The sequence below is a fragment of the Megachile rotundata genome, chromosome 4, assembly GCF_050947335.1.
Source record: "Megachile rotundata isolate GNS110a chromosome 4, iyMegRotu1, whole genome shotgun sequence".
In the NCBI taxonomy this organism is placed as follows: Eukaryota; Metazoa; Arthropoda; class Insecta; order Hymenoptera; family Megachilidae; genus Megachile; species Megachile rotundata.
Window position 1 is genome coordinate 4,705,220 of NC_134986.1, and position 22,987 is coordinate 4,728,206.

A 22,987-nucleotide genomic window follows, 5' to 3' on the forward strand; every position below is an offset into this window, starting at 1 on the left:
GATTGAATTTTGTCTTTGCCATACATAAAAGATGTTAAATTACAAATAAATCTAAAATCTATTTAAAGTAATATGTTGAAATTTCCCTTGTGATAAATCTTAACCCCTTTGGCTAACGAAAAAGTTTTAAAGTACATAAATTTTGGATCTTTTATATTTTGTTTTGTTTCAGATATTAATGAAGACAATGCCCACATCAATGTTTAGGCTATTAACTGGCCAGGAGTCTCCAGTGTACATATAAGCGTTTGGTTGCCTGGCTGATATGCGTAGTGAACAGACAATACATCCGCCATCCACTACCATATAATTTACTACTTTACTCTCTGTACAGATTTATTCTACGCAGATTGCTTTGTGTTTCAATTCTTATGGAATTCTATTCGTATACTCTCACCAGCTCCTGCTTATCAAAGCAACAAAACTTACGTAAACATGTTGCGACAAATATTAATATATTAAATATTTACATAAAGCAAAAGATATATATATATACATATATATATATATACACATAATATATACATAAACGTTTTATTTATGAGTGGGATTCTCTATGACTGTTTTCCCATAATTAACGAAGTGATGGGTATTGTCATCTTTGCTGTAATTTTGACTAATAATTATAACGAAAAAATTTTGGATCAATTTTTTTTCTATTTTTTACTTTCTATTTATTTATTTATATTTTCTTATAATGTGATGAAAAATTTTTTTAACGTTATAGCAAAATAACGTTATTTGAAGTGTTGTATTAATAGGTTATTGTTTACTCAAAAGTTATTAAACCATAAACAGAGACTTGTTATTGATTATGTACAACTTGGTATGTTATAACTTTTGAAGTAATAGTAATAATACAACACCTTTTGTGCCATTGACATTGTGCATTTATGTTAAAAAAAATTTCTTTTTTATTTCTGATAATATGATATTTACTGCAGAAATAAAGTGATAAGTAATAAATAATCTAATAACGTTGTTTCTTTTTTTAAATAAATAAACATAGTTGTTGGAGTTTATACTTCGTGAAATCAGCATTGAGAATCACATTCCATACGTGATAAGAAAAGCAAAGTATTCAGTGCACACGATAATATTAGGTTGATCGGAATATAGTGTTGGATTCTTCAAGAAAATGTCGGTTTACTGTTATTATATGTCGTTTATTCATGAAACTATTCATTGTCCATTGTTTGTACTTTCCTTTAATCAGAAAAAAAATTCTTAGGGTTTTTCCTAAATCAATTTCTTAATACTTTACATACTTCTCTTTCTCTTGTGAAGGTCTTGAAATGATAGAAATATAATCTGAATGCAATTCATTCAATTTCTGTCATGTTCCTTGATGTATGAGAATGAATTTATCACGCCAGAAAACAGTACCTTCCTCATTCTGATATGCTGGAAGCATGCCATTTTTCATTCACATATACTTTGTTCGATAAATTAATAATTTGGAAATAATATTGTTATCCAAATTTTTCTCAACAATTTCATTACAAATCTCACTTTGTGTATGTGTGTAATGGTTGATCTACGTCTAGTTTTGAAAGTTCATATGTTGTTACAAAAGGGTCCATTTATAATTCCATGTGCAAAACATTCTCATTAACAACGCTACCTGTTTCATTCTCCAGGTTAAAACTTCTTGAAGTACCTCTGAGCTGTTACTTTTAGATGCAGCTTCAGATCTGAAAATTTCGCACAAATTTTTAGTCTTAACAGTCTTGTTATTAACTGTTTGAAATTTATAAAGTACACAGTGACATAAGTGCTCTCTGTTTACTTTGGCTGAGGATTGAAGGACATTTTTATTTATTGTCCATAAAAAGTTTCTTACATGGGAAAATAATGATGAAGGTCAATTTATATTTTTCATCAGGAAACCCGATAGTATTTTCCGATCAACCTAATACATAGCACAAAAGCTCTTTACCAACGTTTAGAGCAGGGCTGGAACTCTCTATACATTACGTAGCTCACAGAGTATGTTTTTACAAGGGCCTTCATACATTTTGTTGGCTTCGTAGAATATAACATTGTTCATTTGATTTTTTTTATCCACAAATCGCAATTTCTTTGTTCTTTAATTTGCACTAAAATTAAGAGCTACTATCTATTGCATAATATTTTAAATGTGCCGTCTCGTGATAAATATCACGGTAGTTATACGGAAGAGTACTCCGTAGTATTTATTCTATTAATAATTTTGTTTTCTACTGTAATTCCTTTTTTTTACAATTACAATGGAGTCTTGCTATATAGCCCTAGACGGGACTGTAGGAGCAGAAAAAATTATAGAATGGGTCATGTAAGCGAAACTCCTTCCATGCACTGCTTGACTGTCAGTGCCCTGCCATTAATGAAATAGCTCACGAATTCTAAATTTCACAATTTGAGAAATTTAGAAACGTGAAAATATAAAAATTTCTAAATTTGAAAATTTTTAAATTTGAAACATTCTTAGTTTGTACATTCAAAGATTACCTAAATTTGGAAATCTATAAATTTCTCACTTTTCAGCCATGTAGCGAGACTGTACTGTATCCTTACCTACAGAGGCATGCTTTTTGCTATTATTAGCAATCATTCTGAGCAGACAAAGTTACTTAATAACTCGCATCATTTATAGTCAACAAAATGCACAATTAAGACTTTAATATTCCATTAAAGTTTCTAACAAAATTATTGTCAAAATTGCTATTTTAACAAATATCAGTATTGAACAATTGTATCTATAAAAGGGTGCCTATTTCCTTAATAAGAATCTAGAATTTTGCTTACATCGTAATAATTAATTTACGATACAAAATTAAATATCTGAAAATACAAAATTATTATCTTTCATTGATTCTCATAAAATAGAATATGTTGACAATTACTTGGAACGTTTGTTTAAAGATTCATCTTAGATATTTCATTTCATCAATTGATATTAACAAATACACACTGTGAATAACTATTGAAACAAGTCTATAATCTGTGAAGCAACATCTATGTGTAACATACTGCGTATAAATGAACGCACTTATTTTTATTACTGGTGGACGATAATGTCTTAGAATCGTCAAGCTGTAAGCGAATTTTGTGGTGCAATATTGCTAAATCATTTTTTTATTATTACTATAACCAAGCGAGAGCAATCTCATTAAACAATTATACCAACATTTACAATTGTCACCATTAAATATGCTCTTCATTAACTATTTAGAAAAGTACTCTCTATCTATGAAATATAAATCAAATTATAAAAAAAAAAATGAAATATTAATCTCAACTTTATGTAACATTGTGACTGAGAAATTATTAAAAATTTACAAATGGTAACAAAATAATATTAAACGTGGAGAGGAGTTCTCTTCTATGTAAATACCGCGCATTATATTAATTCTAAGTTTCATCTATTTTTTGCTGAAAATTTTTCACTTTTCGCTTCAACTATTGAAAAATATGCAAATCTTAATATTTGTAATGAAAGTTTGATAAAATTTCAATGCCAAAGTACATTAAGTGACAACTTGAGTATGACAATATTCAGAATCATTTGATTTTCATAACTGTACATCATAACACGTATAATAATTTTTCATGTATTTCGAATTTCAGTTTCTTTAATGTAAACTTTCATAAAACATCAAAGTTTGATTGTGTGTTTTGAGATAATAAGGCAATTCAGTATTTATTAAAGTGAACAGTGAAATCTAAAAAAGACTTGTACTGTATGCTTTTATTCTTTAAGTTCTGTACTTCTCTCTCCTTTATGTTTATATTGTTTCTATTAATTCTTTTATTTTTAATACTATCAAGTCATATTATTATTTGTTATGTTACTTTATATTACAGAGATGTTGAACAAATAAAAGATAAATTATCTATAGGTACTTCAAGGTTCATGCAATTTTAATTTCATTAAAAAATATCAATTTTACTATCTATTAGTAGCAGTGTCTTCATTTGGTATGTCCTTATTACAAAAGATATATAATGCGCAGTATTTTATATATTTCAGTAAATGAATTATACAATTATTAATAGTTACTATTTTATTGTAATCACATTAAACAATTTTTTCTAATTTTATAATAACTTTGAAGTACCTACATTATAGAATAATTTTAGTTATTTATTGTATCTTGCTTGTCGTAAGAGTGTGATTTATGACATAAACGTGTTTGAAAATGTAAAAAAGCAAGAGAAAAAAAATGAGAGAGAAAAAAAGAATGAGTGTGAGAGAAAATGATAAAATAAAACAGTAGTTTCATCGCTTAAAGCATTATATGGTATTAATAAATTTTACAAACCTTGCATATATTGGTTTGTTATAATATCAGGTGATACGTACAAAAATGTACTTTATACTGATTTTACTTTATCTAAATTTATTAGTACCATTTATGATGCCCTGGAATTGAATCTTTTTATGTTGCATCTTGTCAAATGATTAAATATTTATCTATATGCATGCTTGTGTAACGCATTCGAGTGGAGAATTCTTTCATTTTAAATTTGGAAAATCAAATTTTAAACAATCGATACTTCTTTTGTCTTATGGGAGACTATGTTTAAATACATTATGTAAGGAACATTTATAAGATTATTTATAAAAACTTGCTGCAACCAAAGAAATTATGTTTTTCATAATATAAAGATTTAATGAACAAAATGCAAATGTTTATATAAACACAACGTAAAAGTTTTGTGTCAGTCTGTTAAAAAGTTATTTAAACAAAACTATATACATATAACTATAAAAGAAATATAAATCTATTAAAAAGATATGCTGGTATAAAATATTGATTTCTTCCACTTTTTGCAATATCTTATAATTGGATTGAATGAAAAATTAAAGAGCTATTATGGTCATATTTTTTAAGGTAAATACTTGATAAAATTAAAACTTTATAGTTATAAGCCAGTATATAACAGTGTATACATTACAATAAACCTAAATAATTTAACCATTTCTTATATTTACAAAATAAATATATTTATTAAAATGTAATTATAAACTTGCTGTGAACATTAATGATAATAGTAATGTAATAATAATAATAATAATAATAGTAATCATTATAATAATAATAATAATAATAATCTCATATTGTTTAATAATTCGCTTGAACACTTTATTGTACTTTTAATCAGATTTAATCAGATTATATTTCGTTAGTATAATATAATTGATTTATAATATTTTACTTATATTTTGCGATAAAAATCGATCAAAATTTTAATTCAAATTTGTACATGATTTACTCAGAACTTATGAACTTATTGTGCTATTATAATAAAAAGACGATGTAATATTTCATTTTGAATATTGAGTTGCAATATTTTTACAGCAACATAGAAATTTTTATACATTATAAAGAAAAATTAAGAAAAGAAGAAATTGAAGGGTGTTATTGGAAATACATAAGAAGATCCACTCGGACGTTTCACAAGCGTCCTTTTGTATTGATTGCAGATATTTATTTTTTCAAAAAAATTTTGATTTGGTAAACTCAACCTGGAAAAGTTGTTGTTACATAATAGCAATGTTAAAAGTCGGAATGTAATCTTGATTTCATTAAAATTTGTTCTTATCTTGAGTTATAACTCTTATCGAGAATAATATAATTTTTCTAGCGACAAAGATATCTTTCTCTGATTTGTATTATTTTATCAATATACTTGAATTGGTTTAGACATAACATTGATATTGTAAACGTATTTTCCTTCTATTTTTTAAACATATTTTTTTGAAATTTCATGTACAGTGGATGTAGAAAGTATTCAAACATTTCATAAAATTGCTATTTATTAACTAGTTTTTGTATGTACAAATTTATATATATTTGAAAAATTTGTAAAATAAGTATTCAGGTAAATTAAAATTCATCATATAAAGTTTCACTAATCGTATAAAGCATATTAATACTCTATGAAATATTTCTTCATACAGACTTGATCAAAGTTTCAAGTTCTTGTCAAAGAGTTTTACAATCTTGGCTGATATTATACTAATCCACATAATTTATGAGATTTTCAACATCATAAATGTAAAAACTGACAAAAAAGGTACAGTCTTTAAAAAATGAATGTACTTTCATCTATTTTCAATGACTTTCATAAAAAACAAAATTTATCTAAACATTTAATTAAATTTAATACAAAATGAAATATTATTGAAATTAATTAATCGATTGCAATTTTAAGAAATTTTATAAATTGATTGGTGTATAAATAATTTCTATAACCACTGTATGTTTCATCTGCGATTAATCTTCGCATATGTTTTCATAGAAATATAAAAAAAAGCCTTAAACAAATTCATGTTTGATCGTATACAGCATAGACATATCGCATATCACATTAAATGTATACACTCTCATATATCATTGAAAAAGCACATGTTCTTTCACATTAGAAAACCAAGTTGAATCCTTTCGGATGCTAACAATTGTTTAATATAATTTCATAAGCTAAAAGTATTGCGAAAAGACAGTTATGCAATTTGAACCTTAAGGTCTTATGAAAATGATAATATAAATTTTTTGTGCGCACTGTTAATTCAAATAATCTGTCTTCATTGAATCCAGTAATTTAATTGTGAGCACTCATATTGCACATGTACAAATTTGTAAATTTAACGATTTAAAAACTTGTAGATTTCTAAAAACTTGTCAACTGTTCAATTTAAAAATGAAAACATTTAGGAAATTTTCAAATTTCTCTGAAAGCTTGTAAATTTCAAAATTCAGAAACATCAAAAATCTCAATTCATAAATTTAAAAAATTTTTAAATTTTTTTATTTGAACATTTAAGAATTTAGAAATTTCTAAATTTGAAAACTGGAAAATTTCTGAATTTGAGAAATTTTACTGATAAGCTATAAATGTCATTTCACGGTACTTTTATGTCACAAAATTAGCTTAAACTTTTTACATCTCAAAATCTGTCAAGTTAAAAATTTACTACTAACGGTATCCAAAACTTTTGTCTTTTTGCCAATTGTGGATGATTAAAAATATTAAATACGTAGTATTATCGTACTTCGTAAAAATTCTTTCTATCTTAACGATAGACTAAAAGCATATTTCAATGATTGAAACGTAATTCGTGTACGCATCCGAAAGGGTTAATGAAATTAAAAATAGCATTTCTATATCATACAAGTAAAAGAAAGAAATGAATTTTGGCATGGAAATTTTAATCCGTAAAAATTCGGTAAACAAAGGAATGGTATGAATAAAATATATGGGATCAAACAACATGTTTAAACATTTGGGTGGCTGAAACTTATCTAGTCATTACGCTAAGAGTAAGACGGATATATTATATATACACGCATACGTATGTATATATACATATATGTATACAAAAGTATAGATACAGATATAAATATAAATATAAATATGAATATAAATATGGATATAAATATAAATATAAATATAAATACAAATGTATGTTGTCTATGTGTATATGTGTATATCATATATGTATATGTATATTGATGTATGTGTACACGTATACACATGGATTAAAAAAAAAAAATTAAAATAAAATACGCAGCCATCGCGAGAGCCACCCTGACTGAACGTGTCTAGCCACATTTTAATAAATAATAACATTCGCAAACGACATTGCGTGATTATTGATAAAATCCTTTCTTAGAATAATGTTTGATTTATTCTAAGAAATTACATTTGTCAAATTCGATTAAATTCTTCTTTTTCTATTTATTTACTTGTACCCTTTGCAATTTATTTTCGAGGAACTCTCGTAAGAAATTCTAAAAAAGTATTGTTTAAAAATAGATAAATAAAGAAAGAAAGAAACGTGTTGCACCTAAAATTGCATCGTAACTTAGAGTTTCTTACGATCGATTGTACAATAATATAAGTATGTATAAATATCTATATACTATATATAGAGAATAAAGCTGTGGAAAATTTGCGATCCAAACTATTGTTATTGTAATGCGTATTTCAATGTATTCGCTTCGAAAAAGTCGTATGAGAAGCTTCGATGCGTTGAACTAAAAAAAAAAAGAAAAAAAAAACGAAAAAAAGAGATCATCTTTTTTATTATGCTTCCCACTTTGTTCATTTGTCACCAATAAGAAATAAAAAAGAAAAACAATTTTGTATTCGAAAATGTTGAGAGAAGTTTATGGTTTGCAATAAAAAAATATAAGTGTGGCAATGTTCGAAATTCTACAGTGGAACCTCGATTAATTGAATTGCGATTGGTTTGAATTGAATCGTATCAAAATAAATCGTGTTGAATTGCGTTAAAGAGAATCGCGTGAAATTGAATCACATCGAATTAAATCGCGGTAAATCGAGTTACATCGAATCGTGTCAATTTAAATCGAATTAGTGTATGTATTAATGGTCGTTTGATCAATGAAACCGCATGTTATTGGCCGTTCAATAAACGAGCGCGAATATTGACCGTTCGATAAATGAACGCATTCTATTGGCGGGTCGATAAGTGAGCGCTTCCAAAAAGTTTCGATCGCGTTTATTTAGCGACTTTATCTAGTAGAAAGATATCGAGGTTCTATCGAATTGCAAGGTAAACGCGACACAAATAATGAGAGAAAATAATTGATAGCTTTTTATATAAAAAGTCAAAAACATTTTTCGATAAAAGTTCATTAGATAAATATAAATTAAAGCAACGAGATTTCATTAAAAATAAATATACGTATATTTAAGCTAATAAAAGGAGATAAAAATTGATTATTAAAAAGGTTGTAAAATCTACTATGTAATGGGTACATTGAGTAGAAATTTCATAATTTAAATTTGTTAACTCGATGATAAGAGGAATGAACTTGCTACACGAATTTTAATATATATTTATTTAAATTAACATTTTATTATTCAATAAATACTGATAGATGAGTGGTGGATAGTTTTATAGAAATAAAATTAAGCACCATTCATTTTCTTATTTTTATTGCAAAGTTTCGATCTATTAGATTTACATTAATCCAAAGAATGTTTTTTATTTATTTTACTTTAAGGGAAGTATTATTGTATAGCAATCGTATATTAAAACTAAGAACTCTCAACGTTCGAATGAGAAATGTTAATTTTTATAATACAATCACTAATCGTGCAAAGTCAATGCGAACGGATAGGCGCAACATTGAAGTAAAAATCGTTAATAAGATAATTTAAACGCAACCATTTGTAACGTCGATAAGTGATAAAATACACCTTATAAATAAATAGAGCTTGCGCTGTAGCTTTATTCAGTCATGGAACATGCTACAAGACATCGTGACTGTCTTTATCAATGTTTGTGAATGTATTATAAGTTATAAATTATAAGTGAGCTACTGAATGTGTACATGGTAATGTTATACTAGTCCATATTAAGATAATAATAAAATGTAATTTTGAATTCAAATTTTGAACGCATCCACATCATTACTTTTAGCTTTATTATCGATGTCTATTCTTCTTTTTTTACATTTCTTATGAGTATAATTTAATAATGATATTTGATAACGTACTATCAAATTTAACCTTGTACAGCTTTTTAAATTGAGCGCCACCGACGCGCCACTTTTAAATTTTGACGCGAAAATTTAAACTTTTAACTTTTACCTCATTGCAGTTTCCCAGTTTTAATCTAAGCTGTTTACCTATACTTTCTTTTCTTTTAATATGTAAATAAAATAGAATACAAAGAAAATATGAAATAATACTATTTTAATATAACCTTATTTTTTAGTAATTATTCTCTGTAAGATATAAAATGTGTATTAATACATGATATTTTTGAAACTGTAACGACAATTACAACATAATTAGAAGTGAGTAACTAATTTTCGCATACAGAACTGAAACAATACATTTAAAGATCATAAGCATTTTATTATTTTATGATACATATAACAACATATATTAAATATGTCTATAATAATGTTTAGGTTTCTATGCTGGAAATATTGTCCACGAATTTAGTACTTGTAACCCAGATAAAATGCAGTTGTTTTAATTTTTGTTCTATTTCTCACATTTGGACTCACATTTGATAAGCCTGAACGTTATGATAAAATTTTAAATCAAATAAAATTATGTAGTAGAAAATTTGTATATTATATAGTAGAAGGAATGCACCATATCTATTCAAATAATCCTGAGAAGTTTGTACCTTCAATTAATGATTTTATAAGTAAACTTAGTGTGGTGCAAACAATATTAGCTGCATTTTTACATGTATTAAATTATTATATGCTGTGATGACTCCGTACAAAGTCAAAACTCAAACCATAGAGTCACTGCTTTACATACCTAGAAGCTACATTAAGGGTCAAATTTCAAAAAGATGTAGGGGTTCTTCTCTACTAGGCACCAAGAATAACGTTAGCTTTTCAGAATCCAATGCAGAAATAGACATTAATTCCAGGGTTATTTAAAACTTAATTACTCCATGGATATTATGACATTATTGTATGAATAAGTGATAATATCTCAAACTCTTTGTACACATGTCAACTAGGATTAACAGGATATATACAATCGAATTTACTAGGAAGTGATCATCATCCTCATATATTCAATAGAACTTGAAAGTCTTACACCACAACTTTCCACAAATAGTGAAACACTCATTGTGTCCGGCCTATTGTTCAAATCTTTCAACGTCTTCGATACTTCATCACATTCTTCGTCTACATAAAGATACATTCTAACTTTTCGCTCTACTATAAAATTCAAACAGGTTATCTTAAAGCGCAGACGCAATTTCAGTATCGGTCCTAGAGTTTGCAGAACCCGAGATTTTTATATCTATAAAAATAATATTTATACGTAAATATATTTAATTATTAATTTCTAAATAGATTATTTGTAACTTCTTAAAAAATAAATTATGCGCTAAAGGTTTATAAATTATATCTTCTTACAATCTATAATTTATTATCATTAAATACACAGTTTCAAGAACAGCGATTGCAGGTGGAACTATAAAATGGCTGCAACAAACAAATCTTGACTAATTTCTAGTATCAGTGGAGTAACGTGGGATCATATTTTCTGGATACGAAGTAGCGCTTATGGTAAAATACAATATGTCTACCTCGCGGAAGAAAAGTCTGTTAATTAATAATTTTTTGGGTTCCTTGCATAAAACTGTTAACTACACGAAAGTTCCTTTCTAAGTTAGTCATTCGTGTATTGTCTGATATGTAAAATGAGCTTTTCCGTGAAAAAAACAGGTGGTAGGATGTGGCATGAAGCACGAAAACAGGAAAAGAAAATTCGTGGAATGCTAGTGGATTATCGTCGTCGAGCTGAACGTCGACGGGATTATTATGAAAAAATTGTAAGACATCACATGATGCAGCTATAAAAGTTACAATATTATCACCCAACCTGATTCTAATTTTGTACAGTGTAATATAAAAAAAAATCTGTTTTTTATTCGCTGCTAACCTTATTGTAAATGCCACAATAATCACAGATTTTTATATCAAACACCTTATATGTACAATAACAGTCAGCAACTTAACATTACTTTCATAATTTATACAATAAACAAGTATTTTTTAAACTGATACATGACTGATATTGCACAACACAATAGTTACTAACAGAACTTAGTTTTGAACTAATAATTTCAATGCTTTGTTATATCATGTTACTGGAATAATGGACAGCTGGATAAACTCAAGTATAGAACACAAAAAGGCCAACAAACATTTAGGAAACAGTGAAGATATAAGGTGGATATTAGACTGATAATTATATACAGACAAATTGAAATACAATTTAATGTAAATATGTGAATGTTAAACATCCAGAGTTTACAAGTTGGTAAAGATCTCCTCTATGGAGTTTCTATAATAAAATAATTTTTAACTTAATAATGCATAATAATGTTTTTATATCTTTTAGAACATTGCTCTAACTAAGAATATTATGAGTTAATGTAGAAAACTACATATAATGTCTACCTTGTGTTTTAAATTATGCTTATGCTACATATTTAATTAATTTAGTTTGTATTAATAATGATAGCTTCAGCGGTCTTAAACAGCTGTCTATTATTTGAATGACATGTTACAATAAAATGTTAAAAATATTTATTTATTATTAGACTGAAATAAAGTTGTTTGTGTTATATCATACAATATTTATCATGTACCACTTATAAGTTATAATATATGAAAAAATAGTTATATAAAATATTAGTTTTATTTATCTTTTAAATTAGAAAGCCATCATAAATAGCTGGTGACTACTGGATATGTAATTATTTTATTTGTATGAATATTTCATAGAAATCAGATCCTACACAATTTTTACAACTTCATGGAAGGCCTTGTAAAATTCACTTGGATCCAGCAATAGCTACAGCTGGAGATAGTCCAGCAAATATGTAAGTTAAAATTTTGTTTACAAAACTTAATGAAGTGTGGTACAAAAGGTATATATTTCATTAATAGGATGCCATGGCAAGGAAACGAAGACAATCTTATTGACCGTTTTGATGTAAGGGCTCATCTTGATTGGATACCAGAAGCACCAGACTCTATTGACGTAGATATTGCTCTTACTAGTGAAGATAGACATATCAATTACGAACGATATCGTATAATTGTTCAAAATGAATTTTTAGGAGGTCAGAAATTGCATTTAGTTTAATTCTGTTACTTTATTTTTGTTTTTGTTTATTTATTTGTTCAACAATATTTCTTAACACAGTAACGGAAGAAAAATTTCTACATCAAATACATTTGGAGGAACAGTTTGGTTCTTCAACAAAATTAGATTCTGTTAAAGACAAGAAGAAATCTTGTAATAATGTAGCCATTGGATATAATTATGAAACAGAAGAACCAATACCTGAAACAATGAAATCTTTAGATAATGTTGTACCCGATGAAAAAGCAGATGATGAAGATAGTGATATTGATTTAGGTATTAATTTATATTCTGTGAATAATCAATAAAATTATTTATCTCAGATACTATAAACTGAATTCTTTGCAGACATTTGTGTAGATGTATCTCAAATAGAACCATCACAGGCACACGAAATGAATCTAGTAGCACAGAAATATGGACTTCTAGGAGCTGATTATTTTAGTTTTTTAACGCAAGATTTTGAAGAAGCCGAAACGCTTAGACAAGCACGTAAGCAAGAAGAGGAAAAAGCTATGTACTCGGTAAAATATTCTTATTTCTCTAATAGAAAAATTACAAAATTTGTTGTATAATAAAAAGATATGTATTATACAGGGTAGAAGGTCACGTAGGGAAAGACGAGCATTTCGAGAAAAAAAAATGATTGGTCGAGTTATGAGTCCACCCAGGTAATTTCATTTATCGAAAATGTTTATTATTTAATTTAGAAAATGTAATAAACGCATTTTTTTAATTAGTTACGCGGCCAGAGAAAGTCCTGAATATAATCCATATAGAAAATCTTCTTCCAAGTCTCGATCAAGATCTGCATCGCCCGTAAACACGGGACAAATTACTTATATTACAAGTTTTGGTGGTGAAGAAGAAACCCATGGAAGCTCATCTCATGTTACCTCTTCCAATTCAAAGAAAATCAATTACTCTCATCTTAGACGTAGGAGATCAGATAGCCCAGCGCTTAATGAAAGAATAATAAATCGAAAACTTTCAAAATCAAGGTCCAGAAGTTGTTCCCGGTCTGTTAATAAATCTAAATCGCACAGAAACCGTGACAGAAAACGAAGTACATCAAGAATAAGGTAAGTTTAGTTATATACTTTATATTTCTAGACAACACATCATTAATTAATTAATCATTTCCAGATCAAGAAGAACACATTCAAGACATAGGAAAATTACTAGATCAAGAACAAGAAGCCGTTCAAGACGATCACGAACTAGGAGTGAATCCAGATCTCGTTATAGAAGTTTTAGTAGATCGCGTTCACGTACTGTTTCAAGATCAAAAACAAGATCTAGATCTCGTTCGCGACCAAAAAGATCTAGGAGTTCATCTTCGAGTAGTGCATCCAGATCAAAATCAAAATCAAGATCAAGATCAAGATTACGATCAAAATCGAGGTCTAGGTCACATAATAGAAGTCATTCAAGAGATAGTTATCGACGAAGACATTATTCTCTCTCAAAATCTGTATCCAAATCTCGATCCAGAACAAAATCTCAGTCAAGATCCAGATCAAGATCCAGAAGTCAGTCTAGATGCAAACGATCTCGTAGCATTGAAACTAAGGTACCAGCACTGCCAAGGTAATTAATATATGTACGTTTTTGTAAATATAAAGTTGCTATCATATCTTTCATTCTTGTACTATTAATTTAGATATTATGGTCGTCGTGGAAAATCATCAAGTTCAGAATTAGAATTATCAGATAACGAAGAAAAGATATCTGCAGCAGCACCAAAACCGACGGCTATTAACACTACAAGCATGTAAGTTTAACACTAATTGTAATATATCACGTAATATTCGAGTTGTATTTGAAAATATTTTGGGTTTAAATGTTTTAGGAACAAGCCAAAAGCAGGGTTAAGTACAAATTCTGGTGGCGGACACAAAGTCAGTAAGAACCATAACGCTTACTTAGTCACTTAAAGCACAGACAATAAAAACAGTATATACTCTTTACGTAACTACTTTCTCAATGAAGTATCTCAACAAGTGCTATTTGTTTTCATTCTGTTAGACAGTATAAGCCGTTTATTTTATATCCTCTACATTTCATATTTAATTATTTTATTTTAACATTTTCTGAATATATTATATATTATATATTTTCGTTATTTTCTTTATTATTTAAATTATTTTCTTTATAAATTTATATCATTATTTTTAATTCAAGGGAAGCAATTATAATAACTTGAATTTTTTTAATACAGCAATTAACTTTATTTTTTATTTTTTCTCGATTTTCTTGATTTATGTTATTGATTTTATCAGAATGAAAACATCCAATTTTTCCTAGCATAATTTATTTGTTTCATAGAAATAGTAATGTAAAAGGAACCATTATATAGGATATATTTAAAGTTAAATATAAATTTTCTGGAATTTTAATGTAAAATGTACTATCTTAATTTTTTTTAATCTTAGATTATACTGAATTTAACTCATTATTAAGAATTCATATTAAAATTTCAGAAGTATTTTGTTTTGCTACATATATTATAAAAGATTTTCTGATAACTGGTAACAGACAATTAAGAGTTACATTTTTCAGTCACTGAAGATCACACCCCAGGAGCGGCTTAAGAAGAAAATGCAAGCTTTATTAAATAGGCAATGTAAGTCAAATTTATCTGAACTTTTAACTAATATTATATTACTGTATAATTGAAATATTTATTAGACAAAGCTGATAAAAAGGCAGAGCAGCTTAGGATTGAGAAAATGGAACAACAAAGGCAAGATCGAGAGGATGAAATTCGGGAAATGTCTCTAAAATTACGTAAAAAGTATGTTACGTCATTTTTAATTGTTAATATAATAAGTTTACTGTCTACGGTATACTAGTGATGGGCAGATTAAATGCGCACAGAAATTGTACAGGAGAGAGACTAGGAAAACGTTGAATGTTGATCTCACTACTAATAACCAAATGAATAAAACGTGTGTAAACTAGTATTTATTGTTCCCCACAAGTACATGTCGATTGCACGACCGTGTTCCGCATCCTCACGAGTGCAGTTGTTCATCACTGATTTCTATTGCTGTATTATTATTATTATTGGTTAACAACTTCTAGACAAAGAGAACGAAGGCATCGTTACGAGGGTCATAGTTCTGATTCACATTCCTCTGTATCACGCACACCAAGTCCTGGTCGTAGTCCGCGAATTGTGCGACGAGAAAGAAAAGACAGAGACATGAGGGACTTTGAAAATGACCGCGAACGAGAAAGAGATAGAGAACGAGACAGGCGAGATGATCGAGAAAAATTTAGAACCGAATCTCGTAGAAGATATAGAGATTCACCGCTTCGTTCTTTAAGTCCAAGAAATAGCCGGTAAACCTATATACTATAATGTATTAAATGTATTATGTTTAAATTTACACAAGTTTATTAATATATTTGTCTTTTTAGAGGCCTAGTCGATTATTGACAAGAAAACACAGTTAATCTTCCACTGGATGGACTTCAAATTTTATTAGACACTTCCTGTATTGCATTCCTTCCATAAAATGCTACAAATGTTTTAAGAGGTGCGATGAAAGAAGACGCATATTATAATTATAATTTACAATTAACCTTAGCCATTTATTAATATTGTTTAATCTACAATATAAGATAATAAATACAATTGTTTATTTATATGTACTATTATTATTAAACTTAAACTTTATATTTCATTATTTTAGATCAACTGGATACCATAGTTTTATTTATGTTATTGTGTTTTTAATTTTGTAAGATACTTCTATCATGAAATTAATTTCAGAATAATTTTCAGTAATTAAGGCAATAAGTAAAGTGTCAACATAATAAAATTATATTAATATAGAAATATAAACAATAAAATAATTGCTTCTGTTTTATAAAGTGTTATAACTTTAGAAATATGTATAAATTGAATTATTTTTTCATTATAGTGAATTGATACTAATAATCCTTCATTCAGGTACTTATTTTCAACAATACTAATTTTGCCAAAGTTATAATATCAAATTACTAGCATATATTAAATATATATATCTTTGTAAAAATAATAAAATACAAGAATTTCTTGCTAAAAATATATCAATTATTTAAATTACAGATTCTTAATTTTTTCTTACTCCAAAGAGTAAAATCGATGCAATCATTTAAAAATGATAAAAATATAAACTTAAAAATTTAAGTTATTTTTTATTAGTCTATTTATAAAAAAATACAAATGAACATGCCCTTGTTTTACAGCATGCCTGAGATCTGTTAGTAACTAATATGGCGGAATAGATAGATGTTGACTTTTCAAGTTCCGGATTTCTTTCATTCAAAATATTTCAAGATAATAGAGTTTAAGAAGAAGCAAGTCAGATATTATTCATTTATATTATTATCGGCACGCGTTGCAATTATCACTAAGGTCACGTGTTGTGTACTTAATTGAACCAAGTATTATTAACAATAAGTGCGTATATACATTATCCATTAAAGCAGTCTACTTGGCAAACAACTGTAATTTCAATTTTTAACGCGAATGTATTATAAAGCGTTAGTTATGGGATCAAGAAATACATGATTTTTAGAAATTATTTCGATTTTAAATAAAGATAATACGACTTACGTAATGAGAGTGTTAATATCAATGTTATATGTTCCATCGAAAGGTTAAGAGGTGCGTTTATTTACGATTCAGTGTATTTTATTATGTACATGACTAAAGAAAAGAAAGTAAATAACGTTTGATAGAATTTTCATTCGTTTCAATGTATTTCCATTGTATGGTACATTCAGTTTAGGCTCATTTTTTTTAGAACTTCTAAGACTATTCCACAATTTGAATAATGAACAGGATGTTTTTAAAACTTATATATGATGGATGTTGTACAACATATTACTTAGTACCATAACTTTATGTTAAATTAATAATTTCAATACTCTGTTGTACCATGTTATTGAAATAGCGATCACTTAACGTAAACTCATACACAGAAAATATAAAGATTGATAAACATTTGAGATACAATGACAATATAAGACATTAAATATATTGTTATCAATGTTTATACAGGAACATATTTAAATGCAATTTATACAAACATTCCAATCTTATCTGGATTTTATATATTTATAATGATTTTAAGCATAGTCTATGCATTAAAATAATTAAGTTAACAATACGCAACTACAACTGTGATTCTGTGAACTTTGATTTAATTGAAATATTATAAATTGTCATAAAAAACAATGTTAAACTTAAAGAACCTAAAAATGTGAATGAACCTTTTGAATTGTTATTGAAGTGGAATAAGACACAATCAATTGTTATCAACATTTTATTGAATCAATTCAATATTTGATATGACATTGTATTATTTATTTAATGTATTATATTAATTTTATAAATTAATATTAATATTAACAACGTGTCTGCTGTTTTAGTCATATGGCACAACAAAGTGTTAAAAGTTTGTGTAAATTATTAATTCAAAATGAAGTTATGATAGTATTATATTACACAATGTCAACTGTTATATATTACATATAACTTTAACACACGAGAAAATAATTTCATAAAATGTTACTCATGTATATTTTCTGAATTGCAAAGTGGTTTTAAATAACTAACAATTACTATATGTGCACTTTAATTTTACAAATTAAAGCAATATTTTTTAAACTATTTTTTTGAAGAGTTTACAATGTTTCTTCAATTAATTTAGTGGTTTAGTTAATTTTTCAGAAACATGTGTGATTCAACAAAGAAAATGAAAGATTCGAGTGTTAAGAACAATGTGCAAAATGATTCAACGGATAAGTTGTGTCCGAAACAAAGTACGGATAAGAAGGAGTCTATGGTGAAAAGTACGAATGAGGATGTTCAACGCGCAATTGATGGTTTAAAGGATATACCTGATGAAGAACTTCAAGAATTTCTAGATGATGAAGATTTCATGCAGGGATTGGATGTTGTCGACGCATGGGAAGGTGATGAAGAAAAAGGCCGTGAAATTGAACTTAAAGCTACTCGTGCCAAGGACCAAGAACAAAGACGTCCATCTAGGTAGCATCAATAAAGCAAAATAATTTTTATGTTACTGTTAATTATTATGTAATAATATTATGACATAAAAAGCTAATATAAAGATATCAGAATTAGGTAAAATTAATTGATATTTTTTATATGTACTATGATCTTAATACTTAACATATTTTGCATCTAAAAATATTGCGTTTTTTGTTTTGAATAATTAGTAATGTATAAGAAGAAATGATTGCAAGCCTAATTATAGGGACAGACACCGGCGTGATTACAAAGGATCTTACAATCGTGAAAGACCAAAGAGAGAAGATAAGAAACATGAAGAGATACGTCGTGATCCATCTAAAAGCACAAAAGATATTGAAAGGGATAAAATACGTACGAAAAGGGACAATGAAAGTAAACTTTTGGCAGAAAAAGAGAAAGCTATTAAACACTTATTGGATTCTGATAATGTCGTACCTCCAGGTACAGAAGCTGAAGCCATTCAAAGCATTACAGAAAAACAAAATTTAGAGCAAGCACAGATGCATATCCGTAGAAGTCGAGAACGACGTAGAAGCGTAGAACGTCAAAGAGGAAATTCATCGCGACATAGAACTCCGGATAGATTAAGATTAAATTCTCCTCGACGAAAGTCTCCATTAATGTTAAGTCCAGAACGGTGCAGAAGTCCTTTTAAAATAAGCAGTGAAAGACATCGGAGTCCACTGAGGTTTAGTCCTGAAAAGAGAAGAAGCCCAAGATTTAATTGTGCCCGTAGAAGTCCATTTGGTTTTAGTCCAGAACGAAGAAGAAGTCCTATTAGACGACTTAGCTGGGAAAGAAGAACAAGTACAGACAGAAGGTGGAGTGCTGAACGACATAGAAGACGTATGAATATACATGAACGGTGAGAAGACAATATTTCTAAATATGATACTTTGTTTGCGTTATGTGACAGAAAAGCTACAGCGCAGTCTCGCTATATTAAAATTCTTGTTATACTAGAATTTTGAAATATTTAAATTTAGAAGTCCCGAGTTACACATTTGGTGACAGGACCCTGACTGCGCTGTATTTACTATATTAAACTGTTTTGTAAAATCTCTATAAAATATAAATGTATTGTGAATTTTAGTTTATGAAAATTGTTTATCACATGTAATAAAGTATTTTAATTAAAATATTTAATTGTTAAGCCGAAGAAGTCGATCTCGCGATCGCCAACGAAGTCGCAGTATGGAACGTATTAGAAGAAAAATCAGCCGATCTCCCATTAACAGACGTTATAGTCCTCGACGTCGTAGTAGAACTCGAAGTCGGTCATTGGAGCGTCGAAGAAAGCGGTCGCCATTTATTAATGAACTTACAAGACAATTGAGAAACGAAGCTATAATGACATCTCATATAAACACTGGGTATGCACACCCTTCGTCTATGGATAGTATATCACCATTGATGAATACAGTTATGTATCCGCAAGAAACAGAGCCTAGACCATTGATGCCAATGCCACCTTACATACATCAATCTGGATTACCACCACCGATGCCATCAAGTGTAACAACCGGTGGACCACCATTTATGAACTTCGAAAACTCATCTCAATCAATGAATTTTGACTCTGTACCATTGCATCCATTACCTCAAACTGAATACGTTTCTGGTCCAGTAATGTACAATCAACCAAATACTAGTTCAATTCAATCTTCACATCGACCAGCACTTCTTCCAGCACCGGTTTCTTCGCCACAGCCTGAGCCTGCTGCGACTGCTGTGGAACACGTACAAACATACAATTCAACGCACGGCATTCCTCCTTCTCGACAGTCTCCACATCAGAATTTTGAATTTTCAACTAAATCTAAGGATGCAATATCTCCAAACTACAGGGAACGCAGATTTACAGATTCTTACAATGGGTATCATGTTTCACAAGAAGAACGATTGAAGACTCCTGAACCACCAGTCATCTCCGACACTAAAGTAATTGTATTATATATTATATACATATATTGTAACAAGAGATTCTATTTTCCGTTTTTGTATATTATTTCTTTTGAAAGTAATAAGCGACATTTATATGCACTGATCAATATTTATATGCAGTTAAATTTTTTGCCCTTTTATTAGAAATTAATATTTACTTTGTAAATTGATTTTACAGCAATTTGAAAAGACGAGTTTATCAAGTCTACTGGAAGCATCTGTTTCCGCTAAAGGTGCGAACATATTTTTACCTAGTTATTATAAGAATTCATATTTACGTATTCAAATTATTTGTATTTTATTTTAACCAATAGAATTAATACTTTACATTTCATGTTTAATACATTTTTTTAGATTCAACTAGTCTACCAGTTTTATATCCAGGTAAGAACAGTTTAATTATTTAAGGATTTGCTTTTATCGTTTATTTTTGCAAAATAAATGATATTTATTTTGAACAAACCATTAAGTCTTGATATATGATCTTGGAGGAGTCTATAAAAACTGGACCAATTTAAGAATTTCTAAATTGCTCAATTTGCAAATTTCTGAATTTCAAAATTTGAGATTTCCATATTTTCAAGTCTCTGAATTTGAAAATTTGTCAATTTATGTTTAGCGGATCGCATAGATAAGGACCATATATCGAGACTGCACTGTACCACGAAACAAGTATTTAACAACTTTTAAATTAATTCAAGAGCGCTGGAACGACACCCTAAACATTATTTTGTTTGAATCTTTTTTCTACAATAGGATTCAAACCTGAAATATTACGACATTGTGAACATGCCCTACGCGAACTGCCTATTGAAGATCCTCGTTTAAAAATGAAGGGACGATTTTTTTATGATCCAAAGAAGAAAAATGTTCATAATGAGCAAGAAACATATTCATCAAATTCTATACTTCTACAAAAAAATAAGAGTAAAATACATTGGGACGAGGAAGAATCATCACATCCTGCTCCTACTAAGCAGAATGTACAAATGCATCAAAAAATTTGCCAAACTGACGAGGTGGAAGTGAGCACGAAATTTGTTCAAGCAACTGTTACTATGGTAGATTTCGAAGTACAAGTTTATCCTCAAGATTTGCAACATGCCATCAAGGAAGAGAAAAGACCTATCATGGATCGTTTGGACTGGAACGTGCGTGAAACGGTTGATTATACCCCCAAGTTTCGAGAAGCTGATGACTTAAGGTGGAGCTTAAGTAACTCCTCTCAAAAGAGAACTTGGAATAGAACAGGATCGCCTCCTCCCAGACGACTCGATGATCGCGAACATCGTACGGATTCATCTTTAGATCATAACTCAAGAAATTTAAAATTAGATTCACCGATAAGAAGTAGAGATAACTTTTCAAGTCATAAAGGCCCTGGACGGGATCATTACGTTCGTGAAAGATATTCGCCAAATTATAGGCACTCTTTAGACGAACGTGACGATTTCCACGAAAGCAGGAGCGACCATAGTCGCGGCGAAAGTCCAATGATGCTGGACGATTCTGCTGAAGAATTAGAATTGGAACATACATTCCAAAGGGGAACAGATTGGCATGGAAGACCAAAACTATCAAGAGGTAGATCAAATCCTTTGATAAAGCCGCATGTGTACAGAGGAAAGCATTCGGGAGGAAGATCTTATCGTGGCCGCGGCGGTTTTCGCGGGAAATTCTAAAATTATTTGTGTAAAGCACAAATTTCAAATATTGTAGAATCATATAATCAAATATATCAGTATATCAGACAAGATATAATCTATTCTTGCAAAAATTTTAAGAAAAGTTACATTAAATTATTTTTTTTTTTCTTTTTTAATTTTAAACGAGTTTTTGTGTCAAGTTATTTTTTAAAGGATATTACTGTAATGCATTTTAAGTATGGATTGAATTAAGCAATAGGTGATAAAATACAAAACGTGTACATGGCAAATACTCTTTGCACAGGTATAGTACCATTATATATAAAGTGTAAATTACAAAGTTATTTGTACGTAACGTTGATTAAATAAACGTTCTATATGACAATACAAATAGTGCAAAGAGAACTATAATTTATAGCATTATAGTATGATAACTATGAGCTTCGCGCATCCTCTAGCTTAGAAGTTATCGTACTCTATGTAATGAACAGTTTAAGAAAAATATTTGATTTTTTTTACTGCGTTTAAGATAGTGATGTGTTTTGTTATGCTATGTTACTGAAAGTATTTCATTCATAAAACACTGAATTTACAAATACTATATAATAAGATATTCTAAAGAATAAATTATTGTTTGCTATTTGAAATGATCAAATTAGATTAACATATAAAAGCATGTAATATGCTA

General features: G+C 28.5%; 3 protein-coding genes and 1 long non-coding RNA gene across 17 annotated transcripts in view; 3 read left to right on the plus strand and 1 right to left on the minus strand.

The window, feature by feature from the left end:
• The window catches only part of LOC100882469 (uncharacterized), a 32,899-nt gene extending 23,490 nt beyond the window's left edge, over window positions 1–9,409 (plus strand). For all 9 annotated transcript variants that reach the window (XM_076531022.1, XM_076531021.1, XM_076531019.1 and 6 more), the window contains one exon: window positions 173–9,409. In XM_076531022.1, the coding sequence (XP_076387137.1) occupies window positions 173–244 (72 nt within the window). In that variant the 3' untranslated portion in view covers window positions 245–9,409. The remainder of the gene's footprint in view (window positions 1–172) is intronic.
• LOC143264312 (uncharacterized) lies at window positions 9,247–11,001 on the minus strand. Its single transcript, XR_013037967.1, has 2 exons — window positions 10,914–11,001; window positions 9,247–10,797 (listed from the first exon to the last, which is right to left on the minus strand). It is a non-coding gene; the product is annotated as an uncharacterized LOC143264312 (long non-coding RNA).
• LOC100879921 (CLK4-associating serine/arginine rich protein) lies at window positions 10,952–16,308 on the plus strand. 3 transcript variants are annotated; one of them, XM_012283098.2, is made up of 15 exons: window positions 10,952–11,066; window positions 11,226–11,332; window positions 12,291–12,388; window positions 12,456–12,631; window positions 12,715–12,930; window positions 13,003–13,178; window positions 13,252–13,325; window positions 13,395–13,736; window positions 13,801–14,244; window positions 14,318–14,428; window positions 14,507–14,555; window positions 15,217–15,280; window positions 15,346–15,451; window positions 15,742–16,002; window positions 16,081–16,308. In XM_012283098.2, the coding sequence occupies exons 2-15, from the start codon at window positions 11,234–11,236 to the stop codon at window positions 16,097–16,099; spliced, it is 2,235 nt and encodes a 744-aa protein (XP_012138488.1). In that variant the 5' UTR covers window positions 10,952–11,066; window positions 11,226–11,233; the 3' UTR covers window positions 16,100–16,308. The 3 variants fall into 3 exon arrangements, with proteins under 3 accessions (XP_012138488.1, XP_003702359.1, XP_012138489.1); XM_003702311.3 differs by lacking the exon at window positions 10,952–11,066 and having other exon boundaries at window positions 11,073–11,332; XM_012283099.2 differs by lacking the exons at window positions 10,952–11,066; window positions 15,742–16,002; window positions 16,081–16,308 and having other exon boundaries at window positions 11,073–11,332; window positions 14,507–14,559.
• Window positions 16,309–16,898: 590 nt separating this feature from the next.
• LOC100880034 (uncharacterized) lies at window positions 16,899–22,690 on the plus strand. Of its 4 annotated transcripts, none has more exons than XM_012283095.2 (7): window positions 16,899–17,314; window positions 18,363–18,703; window positions 18,933–19,574; window positions 19,864–20,650; window positions 20,832–20,886; window positions 21,008–21,037; window positions 21,410–22,690. In XM_012283095.2, the coding sequence occupies exons 2-7, from the start codon at window positions 18,387–18,389 to the stop codon at window positions 22,333–22,335; spliced, it is 2,757 nt and encodes a 918-aa protein (XP_012138485.1). In that variant the 5' UTR covers window positions 16,899–17,314; window positions 18,363–18,386; the 3' UTR covers window positions 22,336–22,690. The 4 variants fall into 4 exon arrangements, with proteins under 4 accessions (XP_012138485.1, XP_012138484.1, XP_003702360.2 ...); XM_012283094.2 differs by having other exon boundaries at window positions 18,371–18,703; XM_003702312.3 differs by having other exon boundaries at window positions 18,383–18,703.
• Window positions 22,691–22,987: the final 297 nt, after the last annotated feature.

Bases quoted from the DNA above. Each gene is read 5' to 3' on its own strand.
- LOC100879921 (XM_003702311.3), top strand. From the start codon at position 11,201: ATGAGCTTTTCCGTGAAAAAAACAGGTGGTAGGATGTGGCATGAAGCA. The intron at 13,326-13,394 runs GTAATTTCATTT...TTTTTTAATTAG, and splicing joins CGAGTTATGAGTCCACCCAG to TTACGCGGCCAGAGAAAGTC. The intron at 14,245-14,317 runs GTAATTAATATA...CTATTAATTTAG, and splicing joins AAGGTACCAGCACTGCCAAG to ATATTATGGTCGTCGTGGAA.
- LOC100880034 (XM_003702312.3), top strand. From the start codon at position 17,292: ATGTTCCATCGAAAGGTTAAGAG. The intron at 18,704-18,932 runs GTAGCATCAATA...GCCTAATTATAG, and splicing joins GAACAAAGACGTCCATCTAG to GGACAGACACCGGCGTGATT. The intron at 20,651-20,831 runs GTAATTGTATTA...TTGATTTTACAG, and splicing joins CAGTCATCTCCGACACTAAA to CAATTTGAAAAGACGAGTTT.